This window comes from Xyrauchen texanus, chromosome 48, assembly GCF_025860055.1.
Source record: "Xyrauchen texanus isolate HMW12.3.18 chromosome 48, RBS_HiC_50CHRs, whole genome shotgun sequence".
Lineage (NCBI taxonomy): Eukaryota > Metazoa > Chordata > Actinopteri > Cypriniformes > Catostomidae > Xyrauchen > Xyrauchen texanus.
Genome location: NC_068323.1, coordinates 9,202,104 through 9,226,236, shown reverse-complemented (window position 1 = coordinate 9,226,236; position 24,133 = coordinate 9,202,104). Strand labels below are relative to the sequence as shown.

General features: G+C 38.8%; 1 protein-coding gene across 3 annotated transcripts in view; it reads left to right on the top strand.

Moving 5' to 3' along the window:
• ptpn4b (protein tyrosine phosphatase non-receptor type 4b) overlaps positions 1-24,133 on the top strand; it is a 37,300-nt gene that overhangs the window by 4,899 nt on the left and 8,268 nt on the right. For 2 of the 3 annotated variants that reach the window (XM_052122396.1, XM_052122394.1), the window contains exons 2-17: positions 2,179-2,333; positions 5,123-5,230; positions 5,750-5,792; positions 5,881-5,959; positions 6,319-6,363; positions 6,700-6,752; positions 8,823-8,943; positions 9,143-9,230; positions 11,889-11,977; positions 12,428-12,491; positions 13,514-13,686; positions 14,223-14,291; positions 17,653-17,787; positions 19,461-19,619; positions 23,637-23,796; positions 23,871-23,951. In XM_052122396.1, coding sequence (XP_051978356.1) covers positions 2,196-2,333; positions 5,123-5,230; positions 5,750-5,792; positions 5,881-5,959; positions 6,319-6,363; positions 6,700-6,752; positions 8,823-8,943; positions 9,143-9,230; positions 11,889-11,977; positions 12,428-12,491; positions 13,514-13,686; positions 14,223-14,291; positions 17,653-17,787; positions 19,461-19,619; positions 23,637-23,796; positions 23,871-23,951 — 1,605 coding nt within the window. In that variant the 5' untranslated portion in view covers positions 2,179-2,195. The remainder of the gene's footprint in view (positions 1-2,178; positions 2,334-5,122; positions 5,231-5,749; positions 5,793-5,880; positions 5,960-6,318; positions 6,364-6,699; positions 6,753-8,822; positions 8,944-9,142; positions 9,231-11,888; positions 11,978-12,427; positions 12,492-13,513; positions 13,687-14,222; positions 14,292-17,652; positions 17,788-19,460; positions 19,620-23,636; positions 23,797-23,870; positions 23,952-24,133) is intronic. The other variant, XM_052122395.1, reaches the window with a different exon arrangement.

Sequence of the window (24,133 nt, the reverse complement as noted above, 5' to 3'; positions counted from 1 at the left end):
TGTGTTGGGTGCAGGGTTGGGAACCACTGGTCTAGAACAAAAGATTCTAGGATAAGCCATCTAGAGCTTATGACCGTTGGGTTGTTCAGATTCTAGAGTGAAAATCGAAGACCCAAAGAAACTATAATGGGATGTCCAGAGCCAAATACCCAAGGGTGGGCCATCTGCAGCCAAATACTGTAGGGAGGGCCTTCCAAAGCCAAAGACTATAGAGTAGCTGTCAAAAGCCAAAGATGCTAAAATGGGGCCCCTTGAACCAAAGATTCGAGAGTAGTTCTTATTCCTTATAAGATAGAATGTTCTGCATTGATTGGTTCTTGTATTTTTTTAAGCCCAGAAATAGTTATGTACTTATTCTAACGCATGATGCACAGTTTTCTGAAGTGTATTTGTGACTGACAGAAATATTCTGCAATTGCCTGAAGTATTGCTCTATAAAGGTAGATACTTTCTATCAGAATATAATTGTCTATTGTTTATATTACCATCACTACTTCCTATTGTACTTCCTTTATTCAAATGGGTCTGTATTATTAAAAAATAGAAGAAAGATTCCAAAAGCTTTATTTTAATGCAAAGTGCACCTGTTTACTTATTTTATTCTCAAAACATTACCCGTTCAAGTGCTAAGTGGGTCATGATGTGGGCCTGGCCAAGGTGTTTGTCCGCCAATGGTTTGGCATCCCATTTAGCATACAGCTATTTAAAACGGGCTGCGTGGCTATGATGAATGATTTATGCAAGAGTTAGATTGGCATACAGGTGCGAAGGTCTTTAACATTTCTCAGTTACACAAATAAAATAGGCCTACATGATCCTCTTTTGTTGCATTTGTTAGCATGTCAAGTAGCACCAAACAGCACAAGGAGCCTCATGAATGGACACTTGAGAGGCTGCATCACACTTTTCCTTGCGCAGAAAATCGCACTGGAGATCGGCAAACTTTTTCAAACGTGTGTGTGTGTGTGTGTGTGGGTGTGGGTGTGTGGGGGGGTTGTGGAGAGAAAGCACACTTACGTGGATGGTTCCCAGAATGGACAAATGACATCTAACCATAGATGTAGTATTTTTGATTAGTGCAAGTATAAAGCTTTGATTGGGGGTTGGCATCTCAAATTATCTGAGAACCCCAAGCACGTTTAAATCTCTTGGAGGTGTGTTTGGTCTAAATGCAAGGTAGTTGAAATGCCCATGCCTGATGATGAGAATGACCTCCAAAGACAATAGTGTAGGTTATCCAAATTCAAAGACACTAGAATGGGCCCCTAGAGCCAAAGATTCTAGAGTTCTAGAGTTGTCTAGAGCCAAAGACGCTCGAAGTCTGCTTTGGGGGAAAAAATAAATAATAAAATGTTTGACATGCTCCAGTTATGACTCGCATATCAATGATAAATTTAACTTTGCTGTGGAAATTGTGACTAAAAATGCTACTCTGTTTTTCTAGGTGGTGTTCAAGGGAAAATTCTTACTGTACCAATTTTGGCGTCAGCATTAAAGTAGAAACTCTTCAGTCGTTGTGTCCCGATTTGGAATTGCTCAGTCGTTTCCTTTTGAAGATCTACAGTGGGCAGATTGTCTTTGTGAAGCTGAGAGATGACAGAAAATCACCTCGATCACTTTGAGAAGACTGGTTAGGATCACTAAAATAGAATTGAATGACTTGAACAGAAGATGATGTTTCGGCAGTCTCAAACTGAATTTGGTTGGCTCACTTTAAAATAAAAAGAAATCTATTAGGCAGTTTTATTTTCTTAATAGTCAGACAAATCCAGATGATCTTAACACAAACCTGACTCTTACTGACTTCACAAGTTTCTTCAATTGACAATGTTATGTTAGTGCCGTGTTTTGATTTTTCTGTTTTGAGAAGCTTTTTTCTACTATTGGGACTTGTAAAGTCATCTGAGCTGAAATCTATAAAACACGTTTCCTGAGAGAAACTGAGAGAACTTTTCAGTAATCTTTTAGGTGGAGTACAGATGAATGTTTGTGAATAGTGTTTGCTGTCTGCCTTAGGATCACGTGTGTTAATATGCCCACCAATACCCTCATCCTCATGTCATTCCAAATGGCGTCTTTTGTGGAACACCGAGCAGCTCTATCCCTTTAATAAAGTGTACCATGGTGAACATCGGTCTTGTATGTTAGTGGACTTTAGACATCGTGTGTGTTTTGCAGACGGAGTCCGGACCGTAATGACCGCCCGCTTCCGGTTGCCTGCTGGCAGAAGTTACGATGTGGGAGCGTTGGAGGACGTCAGAGAAAGACAGCACGCGCAGGTGGTGTGTAACGTTTTACTATTGGACAACACAGTGCAGAGCTTCAGAGTCAATGTGAGTACACTCAGACACGTCCATGCACATTTGACCTCTGTAATTAAGCTAATCAACTCGCATTATTGGTCGGATAATATAACCGAATATGTCCTTCTTATGTTGTATGCGAAATGAGTTTAAACTCAGTTTAGATTTGTATTCCAAGGATTCCTCGAGATTCAGACATTTTCAAAGCTTTTTTCATTTCAAAATAAATTAATCCAAGTTATCTTTCAGCACGTTTACATGCACTTTATAAAATTTGATTAGAGATTAAAACAATAATGTTTTTGTGTCAAAATGTCAGGAAAGCTCCATTTTGCGAAGTCTGACTAACGCAACTAGTTAATGTGATTATAGCTCGGCTGCATCCAGCATGTATACACAATAATCTGACCGCAATTGGCCTTGACATTGAGCGCATTCTTCGAAAGACCGAGTTGACGTGCCATGTGTAAATGGTCTGCTCTTATATAGCGCCTTTTTTAACCTTAGCGTTTACCAAAGCGCTTTACACTGTGTCCCATTCACCAAATCACACACACACACACACAATCACACTCAACATACACCAATAACGGCAGAGCTGCCATGCAAGGTGCTAGCCTGCCATTGGGATACCCAACTTGGGGTTCAGTGTCTTGCCCAAGGACACTTCGGCATGTTGAGTCATGTGGGTCAGGAATCGAACCGCCAACCCTGCGATTAGTGGCCGACCCGCTCTACCACCTGAGCCATAGCCGCCCCATAACATGCATTATCGCTGCCTCCACATCTGACGTCTTTCTTTCAAATGTTCTATTGCACATTGTGTCATGCTTTAGTCGGACTGAAATCGCATCGGTCCGATTTTTGCATTGTCGTACTAACAGACCTAGATAATGCGATTGTAGCTTGGCTTCATCCAGCATGTACACTTATCGGACCACAATTGGCATTGCCGTTTGGCATGTACTTCGAAAGACCGAATTGACACGCTGCGTCTGACGTCGTTCCTTCAAATATTCGATTGCACATTGTGTCATGTTTTAGTCCAACTGTAATCAAACCAATTAGATTTTTGTGGAGTCATACTAACAGACCTAAATAATGCAATTTTATCTTTGCTTCGTACATCATGTATATGCGTTCTCGGACCAAAATTGGTGTTGCTGTTATGCGCGTACTTCGAAAGACAAAGGTGATGCCCAGCATGAATTATCGACAGAGCTGAGAAACAAAATTGTTATTTTTCCCTTAAATATCGAATTAAATTTCAAATTTGAAAGTCACCAGATTTTAAATTGACGTTTTTTCCTTAATCCACAAGAGGTCGTAATTAAAATATATATATATATATATATATAAGACTCATCAGACAGCTCAAAACATATGGACTCATAGGGGCTGTTCAATCCAGGGGCTGTTCAATCAGACGTAGTACAACAGAATGGAACAGAACACAAGGATCCTGAGACACATTTTCAAATTGAACTCCTTGCCTAAAAAAAACATTTTAAAGCCCAATGCTTAATCTGAGAAACGCTGATATGAGAGCAAGTAATCTGATTACATAGTCATTTGTTATTGTAATCGAATTACTGTTTATTTAATAAGTATTGTAACGCTTTACACTTTAAATTCTTGTAACTTGACAGTTTCAGTTACAGTAAGTTATTTACTTTTAAGTACATAACTTGGGTTACTTAGGTGTGTAAAATACATTTAAAACATTAATTCATGTTAATATGTAAATTTTTTTTTGTTTTGTTTTTGCCAGTGTTTTCAATATATTTTCGAGGGGGGCTGAGGAGGGAGCTTTGTGTTGTGAATTTTCAATGTTTGACCGTGTAGTACTCTTTATTTCTAACATGAGAAATCCTTCCATGAAATGGTCAATTTAAAATTTAGATGACCGTACAGCTGGGTTCGACTACAGTAACGCCTTCAAAAATGGTTCGAAATCAAGGGTAACTATTGATAACAAACTAAATTTCACGGACCACATCTCAAAGACCACAAGATCATGTAGATTTACGCTCTATAACATCAGGGAGATAAGACCTTTACTCTCTGAACATGCCACACAACTGCTTGTTCAGTCACATGTCATAACTAGACTGAACTACTGTAATGCTGTCATTGCAGGCCTCCCTGCATGCGCAATTAGACCCTTGCAAATGATCCAGAATGCACCAGCACATCTGGTTTTTAATGAACCAAAGAGAGCGCATGTTACACCCCTCCTCTCTCCACTGGCTGCTGGTTGATGCACGTATTAAATTCAAGGCTCTGATGCTGCATACAGAACAGTTACTGGGTCTGCTCCATCCATCCATCCATCTTCAACCGCTTATCCGAAGTCGGGTCTGCTCCAGCATACCGAAAATAATTTCTGCAGAGCTATGCGCCCACTAGAAGCCTGCAGTCGGCTAATGAACGTCGCCTTGTTGTACCAACACAAAGAGGCACCAGAACACTTTCCCGGACTTTCAGCTTCATCATACCACATTGGTGGAATGACCTTCCCAACTCCATCCGTGAACTCACGCTCTGTCTTCAAAAAAACGACATAAAATGCATCTTTTCCAAGAACAAGTCACTAACAAAAAAATCTATTAAAAAAATTTGCACTTGAATCTGTTTTGAATACTACTCTGATGCTAGTGAAACTTTGTAATATGGCACTTTTGTACCTCTGTCTCCTTAAGATGATTTGCTTGAGATAAAAGCATTTGCCAAATGAATAAACGTAGATGATGATATTTAACATTTTATTTCACGATTAGAACTTTCCAGTCCTAATAACTTCCTCCCACTCTCTTTAGAAGCAAGATCAGGGCCGAGTCTTGTTGGACCTAGTTTATAAACACTTGGAGCTAACCGAGCGAGACTACTTCAGCCTTCAACTAGCAGACGATTCCTCTGACAGCCAGGTAAACTCTCACCTGTCACTTATCTGTCCCCGTCGACATCAGGTCACACATAAATATCTGTTCATTTAAGCAGATCATGAGCCAAAAAAAACCATGTGCGCATTAAACTTGAAAACTTTATTTTACGCAAAATACCAACATTTGATTCCATCCTTTACTTCATTTTTAGTTTATTATTTGTAGCAAATATGAGGCTGTTCATTACTTATTCAAGCTTCTACACTTACTCGTATATTGTCTGCGCAACCGACTGCGAACAGGAAGTTCATTCTAAGGTCACGTCACGAGCCAAAATGCCACGGTTGGCTTCTGCTCATAGTAAAACAACGTAAATGTTGAATTCTTTGCACTTGATGTTCCTCGGTTTGGAATAGACGAGCAGTTTTTGGTGTCTTCCACATAACTCGGCTTCTACCCAGCAGTTCTTGTTGTAACAGTAAAATGGGAGAACTTCAGTATTTTACTACGTATAAAAGGTGGCCTGAATTTCGTACAGCCTGTTCCATATCTGTGTTACAGAGGTGGCTGGATCCAAACAAGCCTGTTAGAAAACAACTGAAAAGTAGGTCTTTGTTTTTATTTGTATATTTGATGGTGTTTTATATGACCGAAACGTCTTTGAGGCTCTCTGAATGTAATTGTATTTTCAGCGCCGTCTCCACATAATTTGATGTTCAGGGTGAAGTTTTTCGTGTGCGACCCCAGTAAACTACAAGAGGAGTACACAAGGTATACTTTGATTACAAGGATCACTTTACAATAAAGTGAAAATTAGTTTTCTACATTAGTTGAATTAACATGGAAATGTAAGTTATGCTGATATTAGTTAATGCATTATGAATTAATAATGAACAATTGTATTTTATAAATTAACTTTACGTTGCATTTCTGTCAAATACCCCTAAGCGGTGGTTGCCAGAAATTCCCAGTAAAAATACGGCGCACATGTTTCAGACTTTACGAGATGTCATTTTGATGCCTGTATATTTTATGGTTCATCATTTATATTATTAAATTATATAAACTTGATACACTAGTCTTATGGAACCCCCCTAGATTTTACTTTATTTTTTCCATTTTGTTTTCAGGTATTTGTACTTTCTGCAGTTGAAACAGGATATTCTGACTGGAAGGTGAGTGTTTTAAACGTATATATGGAGTACTTTTAGATTTAAAAATGACAAAGCAGCTGTCAAAGCCATGGCATAGCAGTTAGCATATATTTAACACATTTAGCTTTGGTGCTCGTGCAGGGAATGTAGGTTTGAACCCGGCCTTCATTATGTCTCGATTCCATTCTCTCTCTCTGTCCTCCTGTAACAATGAAATAAAAATAAGCACAAATTCCAAAAATACAAACAAGTATATCTAGAGAAACCGTGGCAAAAACTCTCCCATGATATATTACTTTTTTGGAATAATAATTATCCAATGTAACGTCATTAATATCTATTCTGTCACTCTGCCAGGCTTCCATGCCCTCAGAATACAGCAGTTCTTCTGGCTTCTTATGCTGTTCAAGGTAAATATGACTGAATATGTGTGAGTCCACTGTCTCTGATGCACTGGATTGAGGTGGTTTTAGTCACTTGTTTTATTCGAATTTTTTTTTTATCAAAAATCGATTTCAGTAAACTTATAAAGGTGTAAAAAAAATAAATACAGATTTTATCCCCTTTTTTCACAATTTGGAATGCCCGAATCCCACTACTTAGTAGGTCCTCGTGGTGGTGCGATTGCTCACCTTAATCCGGGTAGCGGAGGACGAGTCTCAGTTGCCTCTGCTTCTGAGACCGTCAATCCGCGCATCTCATCACATGACTCGTTGTGCATGACACCGCGGAGACTCACAGCATGTGGAGGCTCATGCTACTCTCTGCGATCCACGCACAACTCGACACACGCCCCATTGAGAGCGAGAACCATTAATCACGACCATGAGGAGGTTACCCCATGTGACTCCACCCTCCCTAGCAACCGGGCCAATTTGGTTGCTTAGGAGACCTGACTGGAGTCACGAGTTTGTATCCAGGGCATGCTGAGTGAGTCTGAGTGGCCCGGTTGCTTGGGAGGGTAGAGTCACATGGGGTAACCTCCTCGTTGTCGTGATTAGTGGTTCTCGCTCTCAATGGGGCATGTGGTGAGTTCTGCGTGGATAGGTGTGGTAGTCAGTGTCTTTAATCATTGAGATACCCAGGCCCTCTTATATAGGTTTTTAATCACTATACCTTTGATACATTGTAACATGGATTTCGCCATGGAATATTATACAAAATGTGTACAAAATTGATGACATTTTATAATGAATAAATGTAAAAAAAAATCATATGTATTTAACTCCGTACTCAATTCACAAAACATGAAATGTGCACTGAAATGGTACAGTTCGGATAATTCGGCCAATGGCGAAAATCTAAAAATTTCAGATATCGGCCGATTAATCGGCATGGCCGATATATCGGTCAATCACTACTGACAGTATTGCCCATTTTCATTAAACAAAGAGAAAAGAAAAAACTTTCCTACATTCTCATAAGTATATTAGTTTCCATTCATGATGCCTGAAACTTCAATTTCACTGAAACACTCACAAACACAAAGAAATGATTGTGAACTCCGGTTTGGCTGGTGATATAACCGTCTGTACAGGATGCACAAAGGCTGTATAGTTTGCCAAATAGTCCATAATCTGTCTTTTGTCTCTGCCTGTCTCTGTTTGACCCATTTCCAGTAATAAGACTGGAAAAACAGCCAATAATCTGGCTAATGTGACATTTTTACGTAATAAACAATCCGTTTTAGTAACAGTATACTCATTCAAGTTACATTGGGTACAGCTGCCATATTTGACTGATTCAATCCTGCTTCAAATTTGTATTTTATTGAATGAAAAGAGCTCATTTAAGAAGTGCATTTAGGGGGGGGTCTGGGTAGCTCAATGAGTATAGATGTTGAGTACCACCCCTGGAGTCATGAGCTTGAATCCCAGGGCATGCTGAGTGACTCCAGCCAGGTCTCCTAAGCAACTAAATTGGACCAGTGGCTAGGGAGGGTAGAGTCACATGGGGTAACCTCCTCGTGGTCACTATAATGTGGTTCGCTCTCGGAGGGGCACGTAGTGAGATGTCCGTGGATGCCGCGGAGAATAGCGTGAGCCTCCACACCCTATATGTCTCCACGGTAACACGCTCAACAAGCCACATGATAAGATGCGTGGATTGACGGTCTCAGACGCGGAGGCAACTGAGATTCGTCCTCCGCCACCCTGATAGAGGCGAGTCACTACGCCACCACGAGGACTTGGAGCGCATTGGTAATTTTTGTAAAATAAAAAATAAATAAACACTTCTTCGGTAAATGTATCTTTTTATAAGGATGTTTTGATATTTTTGTTCGAAAATGAGGCAAAAATAAATGTATTAAGGAAGAAAATGGGTTACATATTGATTTTTCGTGTTTGACTTTAAACGGTTTCCAGGATATCCAAGGCTCAGTTTCTGCTACTCTGTCGTATTGGTGCTACAATGTTCGGTCATGAAGCCTCATTTCCGTCTATATTGTGTCTCACTTTTGCATGGTTTCTCTGTCTCAGCTGAGTTGGGAGACTACAGTCACTCCGAACATTTGCCCGGGTACCTCTCCGAGTACAGCTTCATTCCCAACCCACCACAGGACTTTGAGAAAGAGGTTGCCAAACTTCATCAAGAGCACAAGTAAGAGCAGAGTCATGAAATACTCCACTGTGTTACAGATCTGCATATTTAAATGAGTGTCAGTGGAGAACAAAGAGTCACAGCTGAACACACACACACACACATACACACACTGGCAGATTTGTACTGGAACAAGGCAGGTCATTGTTTGTGGATCTCTGAGATTGAGTCTCTCTCTCTCTCTCTCTCTCTCTTTCAGTGGACTCACACCAGCTCAGTCAGAGTTTAACTACTTGAACGCTGCACAGACACTTGAGTTGTATGGTGTGGAATTGCACTATGCTCGGGTGAGTAACAGACCGTTCTCCATTATCTGCCCCACCTGTTCGGTATATACCTCAAACACACACTAGAGGATGTAGACTAGACAATAACGGGGCATGTTGTCATACTACAAAAGTAAATAAAATAGGTAAGATGTCATAATGTAACCAGCTACTAAACAGCCTCTTTCCATATCTTCCGGAAAATAAGTCATGTGGTTTTTTTCATCACATGAAAGGTCCTACGACTTATACACATAAGCATCCCTTGTGTGACCTTAGGTCTTTTTTCGATCATTTTGGCTGCTAATGCCAATGGCATAACTTCAGCCAAAGGTGTTTATTTTTGGGGGGATTTTGATATTTCAACCTCAGTTCCTGTAATACAGCTTTAATACACTGTGCACACAAAATAGTTACACTCGGGACCTTCAGGACAAAAATGTCCATTATCAATCTGGCCAATCCCAGTGCCGTTAAAGTATTAAAATCATGAATTCTATGATATTATGCTTATATTACGGAGCCCAGGCTTCAAAAATTAAACAATTTATATTTTCCACCAGATGGCGGCATTTTTCTCATGTTTAGCCTATGGAGCAAATACAAGCTTTTTCCCTATTTACTGTATTATAGAGCACTGCAGGACAATTTAACAAATGATGCAGCTACAATTGTGAGGGTGTGTGTGTGTGTGTGTGTGTGCGCGTGCGTGCGTGCGTGTGTGTGCGCGTGCGTGCGTGTGTGTGCGCGTGCGTGCGTGCGTGTGTGTGTGCGCGTGCGTGCGTGTGTGTGTGCGCGTGCGTGCGTGTGTGTGTGCGCGTGCGTGCGTGCGTGCGTGTGTGTGCGCGTGCGTGCGTGCGTGCTTGCGTGTGTGTGTGTGAGCGTGTATTTATCACTTTGTGGGGGGACCAAATGTCCCAATATAGATAGTAAAACCTGAAATATTTCACCTTGTGGGTTTTTTGTAAGTCCCCATGAGGAAAACAGCTTATATATCATACTAAATTATGTTTTTTGAAAATGTAAACATGCAGAAAGTTTTCTGTGAGGGTTAGGTTTAGGGGTAGGGTTAGGTTTAGGGGTAGGGTTAGGTTTAGGGGATAGAATATATAGTTTGTACAGTATAAAAAACATTATGTCTATGGAAAGTCCCCATAAAAGTGTGTGTGTGTGTGTGTGTGAGCGTGTATTTATCACTTTGTGGGGACCAAATGTCCCCATAAGGATAGTAAAACCCGAAATGTTTGACCTTGTGGGGACATTTTGTCGGTCCCCATGAGGAAAACAGCTTATAAATCATACTAAATGATGTTTTTTGAAAATGTAAAAATGCAGAAAGTTTTCTGTGAGGGTTAGGTTTAGGGGTAGGGTTAGGTTTAGGGGATAGAATATAAAGTTTGTACAGTATAAAAACCATTATGTGTATGGAAAGTCCCCATAAAACATGGAAACACAACGTGTGTGTGTGTGTGTGTGTGTGTGTGTGTGTGTGTGTGTGTGTGTGTGTGTGTGTGTGTGTGTGTGTGTGTGTGTGTGTGTGTGTGTGTGTGTGTGTGTGTGTGTGTGTGTAAAAACAACATTGGCATTATATAATCAAACTGGCATTTAAAGGGTTAAAATCCTGAAAATGAATGAATATTTGGTAGTTATGTTCAGGACTGATGTTAGTAAAAAAATCTGTGAAAGTGGAAAATATTATAAAAAATTATAATATTATTATGGCAGTTTTTTTGACATGGACATTTTTGTCCTCTCAGGACCTCCAGTGTAGCTTTTTGTTTATTGACGCACAAGGGTTAATGTTGGCCGTTCAAAGGCACGTACACCAAAACATATATGCTTTCACTCAAATGGATGAAAACATCTATCAAAGAGATGGAAGAAGCGTTTTAAAGTGGTCAATTCAGAATATTTAGCTTTTACAAACTATGTAACCAGTTTAAATATTCTGCCCCATCATAATATTACAGTTTTAACAAACTCTAGATGCTGTCAAACGCAACTCCTCACAAGGGACGTTTCATCACACTCGTAGTGAAAGCATTCAGTCAGGGAACTGGATAATTAATGCATAGCAAAGAGGGTAATGTCATAAATGTCCACAGATAAGACAGTTGCTAATGTTAATGAATTAATGAATAGAATTCAGCAGACATGCTGTTTTACTCACAGACTAAAATGTACCAAGCATAGAGATGCATATTTACTGAAGTAATCTTCACATTGGAACCTGTCCGGCATGTTGTTTGTAATGTTGTGAGTCACCTCGGATGTGGTTGGTTTGGTTCATCGCTTATTATGTGATTAAAAGATTAGCGTTATCACTAAAGCTCCAACTGTTATTTTAACATGCTTCAAGTGAAAGTTAGATATTGAAACAATAGAACTATACAGAAGAGAACGGTTACTGTTTAGTACTTTTGAATGGAAAATTAGTATTTAGTTTAAATTGGGGAAAAAAACAAGCCCTGATGTTCTTTTCTCGTTAAATTATCTAAGCATATAAATAAAATAAAAAAAAAAAGTGAGTATTGTTCGATAGTGTAATGGCCACTGATTTATTGTGCATCCTTCCTTAAAACCGATTCAGTAAGCTGAACGCCAAAGTAACAACATGATATTGATGTTGCCATAGAAACAGCTTCCTTACAGTTTCCATCTGTTTATTGTTGTTTTCAGGACCACTGTAACACCGAGATTTACATTGGAGTTTTGTCTGCCGGCATCTCCATCTATAAGGACAGGGTACGAATCAGCCACTTTCCATGGTGAGAGATGTTTTTTAGTTTTTTTGCATTAAAATACTCAATAAAAAACATTTAAAGTGCACGTACTATTTAAATAATGCTATGTCAATACTAATACAATGTACATCGTAACAGGTTTGTAGCGTAGAGGCAATGTTACCCATTTCGCAATCATGCTAACCAGTCATAACAAAGGTCGTTTACAGTATATAGAGAGATTTTAAAGGCACACTAGCAAAAACGTCATTGCTAATAAAATGGTATAAACATGTAGATAATTACATCTTTTAATACTGTAAACAGATTTCCTGAACAAACGTATTCGAGAGGGTTGAATTATTATTATTATTATTATTATTATTATTTGATCTGGTTTCACAATTAGCGGTTTCCTTTTTGGCTGGACGATAAACATGTTAAGTCATTGGTTTATCTTTTGTAATCCCTCTCTCGCTTTCTATTATCTTTCAGGTTGAAAATTGTAAAAATATCTTTTAAATCGAAACAGTTTTTTATCCAACTAAGAAAAGAAATGGTAAGTACGAATTTACGCATTTGATTGATTGATTGATTTTTTTTGCCTGTAAAACATGTTGTTTATCAATAAGCAAGATTGTTTATTTTTAATTGTTTTGTTTTTCTTTCCGAACACTAAGGCCACACAAATACGTTTTAGTTTGAAAATGCATTAATTTTGCTACATTTACGCCTCTCATCTGCACTAGAAGTCGTTTTCCCCCATTGAAAACGGAGTATTTCGAAAAAATTCTGTACCGCATACTTTTGAAAATGGAAACGGATAAGCGTGTATGTGGCCTACATATTTAAACCCCCAAAACGGGGGGCCTGGGTAGCTCAGAGAGTATTGACGCTGACTAGCACCCCTGGAGTCGCGAGTTTGAATCCAGGGCGTGCTGAGTGACTCCAGTCAGGTCTCCTAAGCAACCAAATTGGTCCGGTTGCTAGGGAGGGTAGAGTCACATGGGGTAACCTCCTCGTGGTCGCTATAATGTGGTTCTCTCTCTCTCTCTCTCGGTGGGGCGTGTGGTGAGTTGTGCGTGGATGCCGCGGAGAATAGCGTGAAGCCTCCACACTCGCTACATCTCCACGGTAACACGTTCAACAAGCCACTTGACGAGATGCGCGGATTGACGGTCTCGGACGCAACTGAGATTCGTCCTCCGCCACCCGGATTGAGGCGAGTCACTACGCCACCACGAGGACTTGGAGCACATTGGAAATTGGCCGTTCCAAATTGGGGAGAAAATGGGGGAAAAAACGAGCAATTTTGATTATAACATATTGTTTTGATTTGCGTGATTTGTTGTTTCGACATACAAAAGTTCAAACTCGTCCACTATAGAGCCCGGATTTTATTTTGCAATAGCTTGAAATTCAGGACCTCCAGTTTTTGGTAAAAGCATTAAGAGGCTGTTGGAACTGTGGCCTATCGGTTAGTGCACATCCTCCATGAGTCGTGGTGCTCATAAGGATGATGGTAGTTTAAATCCGGCTCGCAACATTTCCCGATCCCGTCTTTATTTCTCTAAATCGCAGAATGAGAATAGAGAGTCTTTACTGGGCTTCAACATGATGAACTACAGAGCATGTAAGAACTTATGGAAGGCCTGCGTGGAGCACCACACCTTCTTCAGACTTGAGCGGCCCGTTCCTCCCGAGAGGAACCTCTTCCTGCAGTACTTCACCATTGGATCCAAGTTTCGCTATTGGTGAGAATGTTTAAACATGTGGACCGTGAGTTTGTTTGGATGGTGTAGATAACAGAGTAGTTGAAATACATTTTGAAGCCTAAATGAATGAACGAGATGTTTAATGCCAGTAGAGTTCAGGACTGGGTCATATATTGAATATATAGAGAATTATTATATATTTGCAATGACTTTGTTGACGTTATGAATATAAGTATGCAATATGTTAAATAACTTTTTCTTTGATCAGTTAAGTTTCCAAAAGATCACGCTTCATGTTACGCTCCCGTCTTGTTTTGCTCCATGCGATTTTATGAGTGTTTCTGCACCGCTTTCCTCTGAATCTGCTGCACCGCTACTGAGAACAATGTATGAAATTAATGTGTAAATCTGAATATTGATATACGGTAACGAATATCATCAAAAACCCTAAAAAAGTTATTGTTAGCCATTTCACACATTTCTTTGAATTTTTGGGCCATGACCAGTTTGACTATCTGTCTTGAGTCTAACACAAAGTTCTCAGATATGACAATGACTCTGTTGTGTTTTTGCAGTGGGAGGACAGAGGCACAGTCTGTACAGTACGGAAAGGAAAGGGGCAACAAGAACAGAGTTTTTGCCAGGTAAAACACTTGTATTAACCATTTGCCATTAAAAAGGCCACAAACAAAGGTTATACACAGATTAGCCACAACATTAAAAACAACTGCCTAATATTGTGTAGGTCCCCCTATTTTTGGCCTGGCACCAAAAATCATCCATGTGATTATCTAATCAGCCAATCGTGTTGCAGCAGTGCAGTGCAAAAAATCATTCAGATACGGGTCAGGAGCTTCAGTTGATGTTCACATCAACCATCAGAATGGTGAAAAATTGTGATCCAGGGCGTGCTGAGTGACTCCAGTCAGGTCTCCTAAGCAACCAAATTGGCCCGGTTGCTAGGGAGGGTAGAGTCACATGGGGTAACCTCCTCGTGGTCGCTATAATGTGGTTCTCTCTCTCTCGGTGGGGCGTGTGGTGAGTTGTGCGTGGATGCCGCAGAGAATAGCGTGAAGCCTCCACACTCGCTACATCTCCACGGTAACGCGATCAACAAGCCACTTGATGAGATGCGCAGATTGACGGTCTCTGACGCAACTGAGATTCGTCCTCCGCCACCCGGATTGAGGCGAGTCACTACGCCACCATGAGGACTTGGAGCACATTGGAAATTGGGCGTTCCAAATTGGGGAGAAAATGGGAGAAAAACAACTGCCTAATATTGTGTAGGTCCCCCTATTTTTGGCCTGGCACCAAAAATCATCCTTGTCATTATCTAATCAGCCAATCGTGTGGCAGGAGTGCAGTGCAAAAAAATCATTCAGATACGGGTCAGGAGCTTCAGTTGATGTTCACATCAACCATCAGAATGGGGAAAAAATGTGATCTCAGTGATTTGGACGGGCTGGTTTGAGTCTCTAGAATTTACTCAGAATGGTGCCAAAAACAAAAAACATCCAGTGAGTGGCAGTTCTGTGGACGGAAGCACCTTGTTGAAGAGAGAGGTCAACGGTGAAAGGCCAGAGTGGTTCGAACTGACGAAGTCTACAGTAACTCAGAGAACCACTCTGTAAAATTGTGTTGAGAAGTATATAATCTCTGAATGCTGTTCTGGTTGGTGCTGTTTTGGTGGCACGATGGGGGGCTACACAATATTAGGCAGGTGGTTTTAAAGTTGTGGCTGATTGGTATATAGCTCACCCTGCTACATAACACCCTATCTGATCACATGTATAAATGCATTGAACAGGAATGTGTGTGTGTGTGTGTGTGTGTGTGTGTGTGTGTGTGTGTGTGTGTGTGTGTATTCATTGCTATAGTATACACTATAGACTATGACATGGAAATATAAAGCATTTATAACTGCTGTATTAAACTTTGTGTGTGTATGTGTTTGGGTGTGTTTCTAAGGGAGGGTTCACACCCATCTAGATCTGTGTGGTGTCATCTCTATTGTGTGTGTGTGTGTGTGTGTGTGTGTGTGTGTGTGTGTGGTCAGATATTCTCAGAACGACACCCAAACACAGGAAGTGTATGCAGGGCTGTGTAGAACACGGCTGTGAAGGGCATGTTGCATGCATGTTTGTTAATACGCGAGTTTGCTTAGAGACTGGTGTTTATTTAAAGATGCTGAGACTGAAACTCAAACTACAGTTTATGGTTCACACTTCTAGCAGATAGTTGATTTTGACTAAAGCAAATTTTTGTTGCTATATTATAAAATCTGGCTATTACTCTCAATGCTCTTGAGGAACGCTTCATCAAAGCTTTTTTAGAAGACCTTTGTGGTTTTTAAGAGTGCCATGTGTACGAACATTGTAACTGGAAAGAACGTTTGTTTGTAAGCTCGTCTTTGTGTTTCATAATAATTCAGCAATAATTAAAAATGTGCATTGTTAGTTTACGTAAATACTAAATAAATTGCTAAATGAGTTAGCGTTACTAACATGTACAGTCATTTATTTATTTTCATGCTTTTTAGGGACGTTTTAAAAAATTACTTTTGTGGTTTTTAGGAGTACATTATGTTGTACAAACATCGTAACGGGAAAAGCTTTTTTCCACAAATTACTTTCGTATTTACGTAAACTAACAATGCACACAGAATAAGTTGAAATAGCAGTTGTTCTTTGTATTATTGGCTTGTGTAGTCATTTAACGGCCTTTTGCAGTGAATTTCTTTATTGAATTAAACTTAATAAAATTTATTTTTTCCCTTTAATTTAGTGAAGGTCATTTAGAGGTATTTTTTAAAAGATGATTTTGTCCTTTTTATTGTTAGGAAGCACATTTAATACAACCTTTTAAGTCGGGCACAAGCTGAATAATCGGTTAAGAGCTAATGATTAATCGTTGCAATAATCGCTGAATAATCGTTCTAATAATCGTTAGATTAATCGATTATCAAAATAATCGTTAGTTGCTGCCCTACTCAGAATCTGAGCCGTTCACTCAGGACAGCTTGAGAGCATATTTTCACATTTCAACCTTCTTACCTGACACGGTGTCCATAAAACACAACATTTATGACGCTAAAAAAGCATTCTGATGCTTTTTTACATAAATAGACAATTAAAAATAGCACAGACTGAACATAAAAACACATTCTGCGAGGACACAACAGATTGGCTTATTCAATTGCAAAATTGATTGCTGACGACTGAAGGCTTATTTTCAATTAATTAAGAGAAACGTCTAAAATATATTGACTTCTAAAGCCAATTTTTGTAGTTTCTAATCAATGTTTTCTCAACTGCCACAATAATACTATGTAATCTCTCCTCTCTCTCTCTCTCTCTCTCTCTCTCTCTCTCGCTCTCTCAAATTTGCGTCAGCTAGTTTACGTAAATACTTAAGTTGCAAAATTAGTTAAAATAGGAGAAATGTTAGCATACTATTCCTAACGTACTGTAACTAAGGTATATTTCTTTCTGTGCTTTTTGCTGAATGTTTCAGCGACGTTTTCAGCTTATTTAAGAGTAAGCTACCCTGTGTACAAACATTGTAACAGAAAACTGTGTTTTTTAGTAAACTAGTTTTTGTATAGCGCTTGTCACTTTTTCGCAAATGTGCATCGTTAGTTTACGTAAATAGTAAATAAGTTGCAGAATGAGTTGTCGAATGTTAAGGAGCATTTTTCCATTAAACTAACGCTTGCACTAATTCATTAAGGATTCTTTCGATGCTTTCGATGAATGTCTGGAAAGCTTTGTTTTTGAAAACATTTTTTTTTTGTTTGTTTTTTTTGCGTTTCTTTGTTAACAAGTGTTTGTGTAGTTCTCGTATTTTCCAACAATCTTATTATTATGCAATGCTTTAAACAATCGGAATATGGTAAATTTGCATTGTTGATTCGCTGTTTTTTTTTTTTTATAGCTTTCGCTCAAGATTACATTTTACGATGTATCCTGTGGTTCTGGTTGATGCTATTTAAATGTGTTTTAGGTCACCGAGTAAACCTCTAGTTAGGAAGCTCATTAGCGGTTTGGACTGGGAGACCGTCAGCAGGAATTCTCTCTCGGACGATCGACTGGAAACCCAGAGTCTGCCCAACCGTTCCCCACCAGACTCGCCCAATCAGTGAGTTAACACACACTTAAGGCTAATTTATCAGTACGATCTCATGAACATTGCGTGACCGCTGCATACGTTTAGCAAAACTTGCATTAATAAAGGTTTGCCTGCAGTTTCCCAGTGAAATGTCCAGCAGAGGTCGCTAAAAGCAAGTGAAATGATGTCTTAATCAGACAAGGTTTTTACTGTAAATGTTAGAGGTTTTAATGAGTAAAATGTACCTAAAACTTCAACCTAAACCTAACCAATAGTGAAACGAGAGGTAAACGAGACCCTAAACTTAACTGATAGTGTCCAAAAACAAAATTTGAAATGAAAAGCACATTTTCTGAAGCTACCACGTCATCTCGTGGTGCATCTATGACACTTTCGTCTCACGTGTCAGCTTGTGTGACTCACTAGTCTCAAACCGCATACTTAAGACTCTATGAGGTGAGCTACCACGGTAGCTAATCGCATCGGAATAAGTGTGTAAATGTAGGTGTGTCTGTAACACAAGCATTAAAATTCATAATTTTTCAAATGGTGCATCATAGTAAAAGTGTTTTGAAATCATAACAGCATTGTGTGAGTAATAGTATGAAAAATAACAGTTTATGAAGTCATAATCAGCCATTGTAGGTGTGATTTTTGTGAAAGTGAATAAAACGCAGTTGTTGTAGAGCCTCTAGTGTTCATTTCACCAGGAAACTGCAACGAAACATAGAAAGCGACACGTAAAAGTCAGTTTGCAAAAATTTTGTTATAGTAACTGAGACTAGGTTGTAATTTATACTAACTGGGTGAACGGGCTTCTTTCAGTTCGCCAGAAATTATGAATAAACACACTGATATTTTTGTTTGTTTGGGGTAATTTCTCTTGTTCACGCACATCTTTGAATTGTTTGACCTAGGAGGACTCAGCTAGTTGAAGAGCGTTGATGATGTGATGGGTGTGGTTTGGACGTGACGTTCATTTACTATCGCGCATGCCAGCAGAGATCATTGGAGCTTGCTAGGTTAGCAAGGTTTTAGCGCTAAAATTGTCTAACGCTATTTTAAAAACAATGTAACAACAAGGACAGCTTACCTACTGATGTTTTGTCCGCCCAATAGTTATCGTTTCGTGACGTCACCCTCAACTATTGAATTAAAAAAAAAACGTCATGGTATAAACGCAGACTTCGTTCATCTTGGGTGCTTAAGTCCAAACAGGAGAAAAAAGCTTTCATTTTATTTATTATATAAAATTGCTCAATTAGGCTTTACATACAAAATTGGTCACAGATGAAACTTCTACTTGCTATCAAAAAAGTTACTTCGGCTACTTTTGAATGGCCGTCAATGGAGAAAGTTGCTTTTTGCCCACAAAATAGTGTAGTAGGTTAGTTATTAACAGCTGTGGCTAGCTGTCAAAGCTAACCAGCCATATATTGACCCTTGAGCTTACTGAACCAGTGAGTTCACACATAGAAACTCAGAGAACACATAAAGTTGGCCCGAGTGGTGGGTTAACATGTACAACCACCCATTAACCCCATCAATTGGGAAACACACACACACACACACACACACACACACACACACAATTACACAAGTTCAGCCAGTCAGCGGGTTAACATACAAGCAAGGTCACTCAACAAGTTCACAAACACATGTTTTTTTTTTTAAAGTGTAATTCGTTTAATTTCTTTTCTCAGCAGTAACTCCGTGTTTACCGCAGAAGGCGCGCGGGTCAGGCCGTCCTCCATTGGTCACCTAGTTGACCATGTGATCGACCACTCGCCATGCCAGACATTCACCAATCACCAGTCTGCATCGTCCACACAGGCCAACAGCATCAGTCTGGACTCGACACCGTGAGTTTAGAAAGTTTATGTGAAATATACGTAAAATGATTTGTTAAACCGAGTTCATGTTCATTGCTGACAATTTGCTAATTACTGTCTTAAAAAATCATAAAAATGTCTGATTCATTTTACATTATAACGTTGGTCAGTGGAGGGGAAAACTTGAACTTTCGGCACCAGTAGTGCCACCAAACAGAATTACGATATAACAATTGTTTTCAAATGTTTCCAGACCATCCAACGTCCTCTCAAAACAAAGAGTCCCACCCCAAACTCATGCCATTGGTTGAATCAATGTTCACTGTGCACTGCAAAATAATTTTTCTTATCAAGTATTTTTGTCTTTTTGTTTTTTTTGTAAAAATATCTATACATTCTTTTAATTAGATACGTTTACTAGAAAATCAAAATATAAATCTGTGAAATCGAGCAAACGTTTGTAACGTTTATGCTTGTAACATGAAAAATATATTCGCCTTAATGTTAAACGTGCTGATTTGCCCAATTACACATTTTAAAAGTCTACAAGGGACGGACTGACACATTTTGAGTCATCAAAGTTTCCGCCGTGAATTAGTTCTTATTTTATCACTAAACGGGGACGCGTGCTCTCGATGAGGTTTAATATCGTGTGACCACACACCTCTGTCAAAATGACACACTGGCTGTTAAACGCTATTTTTCGCAGACTTTCAGAGAAGCTGTGAGTGTTTGAACCTGGGGAAATTGCTTTCAGCTTTGTGGTTGGCACAGATCTGCATGTTACGCTGGCATGAGTGATCGAGCTGGTGATCAAGACACTATTTTCCATTTCTCAGATCGTGCCACTGATCTTGTGTGTGTGTGTGTGTGTGTGTGTGTGTGTGTGTGTGTGTGTGTGTGTGAGAGTGATAGCACGGACTCAACTAATCTATATTGACATTCGTTGTCAGCTATTTTAATTAATTGATTCTTTATTGATTTTATCCGTTAATCAATTTGTTGATGCAGCCATACAATTGTGTTAAAGTGTTTATATGCATTTTTTTAATGTAAAAAAAAAAAAAAATTGGCCCAACTGAGACAATTTATTATAAAACAAAAAACACGTGGAGTTACGAAATTTCCTGACATTCTTAACCGAAATCTATTCTTGACTTGATTGATTATTGATTTATTTAATGCTTTGTGTGCAAAAAAAGTTTAAATTAACATTTACACTCTAAGAGGACAGAACTTACTTAATAATATTTACATTTGTTGTCAACTATTTTCATGATTGGTTTTATCGTTTAATCAATTATTAATAATCATGTAGTTGATGCATCCCAAAAAATATAGTGTCAAGTAAGAATACATTTATTTAAACAAATAATAAATGTCAATATATATAGTTGACTTTTTTTTTGTTGTGGTGTCTAAGGTCAAAAGGTCAAAGGCATCCATTGAGCTTGTGTTTATATAGAAAAATTAGAAAAGAGTGCAGAAAATAAACTGAAATGTGTTTGGAGTGAACGACCCTGAAGTCAATTTATCTGAAATTAACTACATAGAAAATTTGATTGGAGTACATTAAGTAGGTCCAGTAATTACAGACATTTGTTACCTAAATCTACGAACTGTACAATGACGGATATCAATATTGATTTATAAAACGAAGTGCAAAAACTGTTGTGAAGAGTGCAATATAAGATCACAAACATGACTAATTCATTTTGGCATTCGTTGTCAACTATTTTTGCTGTTGAATTTATTGATTTAGTCAATTTTATTGATTAGTTGATGCAGCGCTCGAATTTAGTCTGAAATTTCTGTCTGTCTATATTTAAAGTATAACGTTTATTAGAATATCACAAATAAATGACACTTCTAAAGGGCCATTCAGACCGTAGGCGTTATTGCGCTAAAAAAGCAAGATGCAACTAAGGTGTCTCAAGCCATGCTTCTAAACGTTGACGTTCTGTTTTTACCTGACGTGGCGTCTGAAAAACTTCTTGACGTGGCGAAACGGTCAAAGACCGTTTGAGCATGTCTAGCGCATTTTTATATACAAATTAGGAAAGAGATTACAGATATCACACAAAAACTCGTCCGAATGGTCCTTAAGAAATTTTTATCGAAAATGATCGACAAAGCAAATTTTGAACAGTGAACATTAAATGGATTCAACAATTACTGACATTTGTAACATAAATTCATGAACTGTATGATGATGGGTATCAACATTGATGTATTTAATACATGTGCGCATAAATGTTTTAAATAAACGTTACAATAAAAGAGGTCAGACCCAACTAACTGATAATTCGTTGTCTAGTATTTTGGTTTTCAGTTTTTAGAGATTTAGTTGTTGCAGTCCTAAAAGTTAGCATGCTAACAAAATAGATAGCACACCTTGGGCTGAAATTATTTTTAAAGTACAGTTTGTACGTTAAGTGTGTCAGGCAACTACTGACATCCAATTAGTCTAGACTAAATCTATGAGTCATGCGTATCAACTTTGATTCAGTCAATTTGATTAATACCAACAATTTAGCAATATTGCCATCCTCAAGGTTGTTTTCGTCACATTGAACTTTTAAAAAAACTAAAAGATGGATTGGATATCTTTCCAGTTTCAACACGACAGTCGAAACTATTCTGGTCTTCGTGCTAACGCTGGTGTTTTGGCTCCCGTTTGTTTTTATTATGTAAATGTCCTGGAGGCCGCGGCTCAAAGCACTGTCTGTAGACTGCAAAGCACAGGGGCTTTCATGCTTCAAATCTGAGGTGTGTGTGTGTGTTTGTGTGAGTGAGACTAGACGTGGCTTCTCTGAGCAACAGTCCCGAGTCTTAATACTCTCCGCCTGGTATGCAAATATGGCGTGCTTTGATGAATTGTTGAAAATCTTCGCTGAACACCCAGTAGATATCCAGTGCTGCCCATGCCTCATGTTTCTGACAGAACATAATACTTTGTCGTTGCCTAGGCTACGTAGTTAAGTCCGAAAATGATAATGGCTAATCATGTACCCAGGATCCTTTCTGTAGTTGGTTTAAACCTTATAAAAGGTATCATTTATTTATTTTTTCAGGCCGAAGATTACGTTTAAGATTTTATTGCGTTTTTGTGCAAGCTTGGATTACTAGTTCGTAACCGTGGCTTCGAAAATATTTAATATAGGTTGAAATTAACAATAAAAAGCGACGAAAAAGTATTGTACTGTTTTATTATTATGCATATTTAAACTTTTAAGCATTTTAACATTTTTGAGTCAATTAATACATTTTGAGGGTTATTATTTGAGTATGTGGGGTTTGAACCCACAACCTTCGGTCACCAGCCCAGATCCACACGGCTACACCACCAACATTGGTTAAAGGGATAGTTCACCCAAAATTAAAAATTCTCTCATGATTTACTCACCCTCATGCTGTCCCAGATGAGTATGACTTTCTTTCTTCTGCAGAACACAAATGAAGATTTTAGAAGAATATTTCAGCTCTGCAGGTCCATATAATGTAAGTGAATGGGTGCCAACATTTTTAAGCTCCAAAATTCATATAAAGGCAGCATAAAAGTAATCCATAAGACTCCAGTGGTTACATCCATATATTCAGAAGCAATATAATAGGTTTCGGTGAGAAACAGATCAATAGTCAAGTCATTTTTTGTCATAAATTCTCCTCCCTGCCCAGAAGGGGGCAATATGCATGATGAATGTGAATCACCAAAAACAGAAGAAGGAGAAAGTTAAAATGAAGGAAAAGGGACTTAAATATTGATCTGTTTCTCACCAGCACCCATCATATTGCTTCTGAAGAAATAGATTTTACCTCCAGAATTGTCTGGAGTACTTTTATTTTGCCCTTATGTGGATTTTTGGACTTCAAAGTTCTGGTCACCATTCACTTGCATTGTGTGGACCTACTGAGCTGAAATATTCTTCTAAAAATCTTCATTTGTGTTCTGCAGAAGAAAGAAAGTCATACACATCTGGGATGGCATGAGGGTAAGTAAATGATGAAAGGATTGTCATTTTTCAATTTGATGAACATTTTTTTCAGGTCTCCAGACGTAACGACTGATGAACAGCCACCCGCACTGCCCCCAAAACAGTCTAGAAAAGACCGTCTCACCCACAATGGCAGATCACAGTCGCAACACGAGCTGGACGGCCACATCAGCGAATTGTACAACGTACCCGCGGCGTCAGGAAAGAGCATGGTGCGAAAAACACTTTCTGTTTATATGTGTGTGTCTCTTTTCAGGTCCATTCAATTCGATTTATTTTCTTGCAGAATGGAGCGGTACCTCATGACAATCTCGTTCTGATCAAAATGAGGCCTGACGAAAACGGGCGATTTGGATTTAATGTGAAGGTACCGATTTTTGATTCTTTAAAAACAAGCTTGCTTCGACATTTCTAATGTTATGTTATCAATAAAAGTTTGTGCTATCTTAAAATAAATGCCACTTGGTTTGAGTTTGTGATCTAATGCAATGACATTTATACATTTTTAAATGTGGCGGAAGTGTCTTAAATTGTGCTTATAAATCAGTT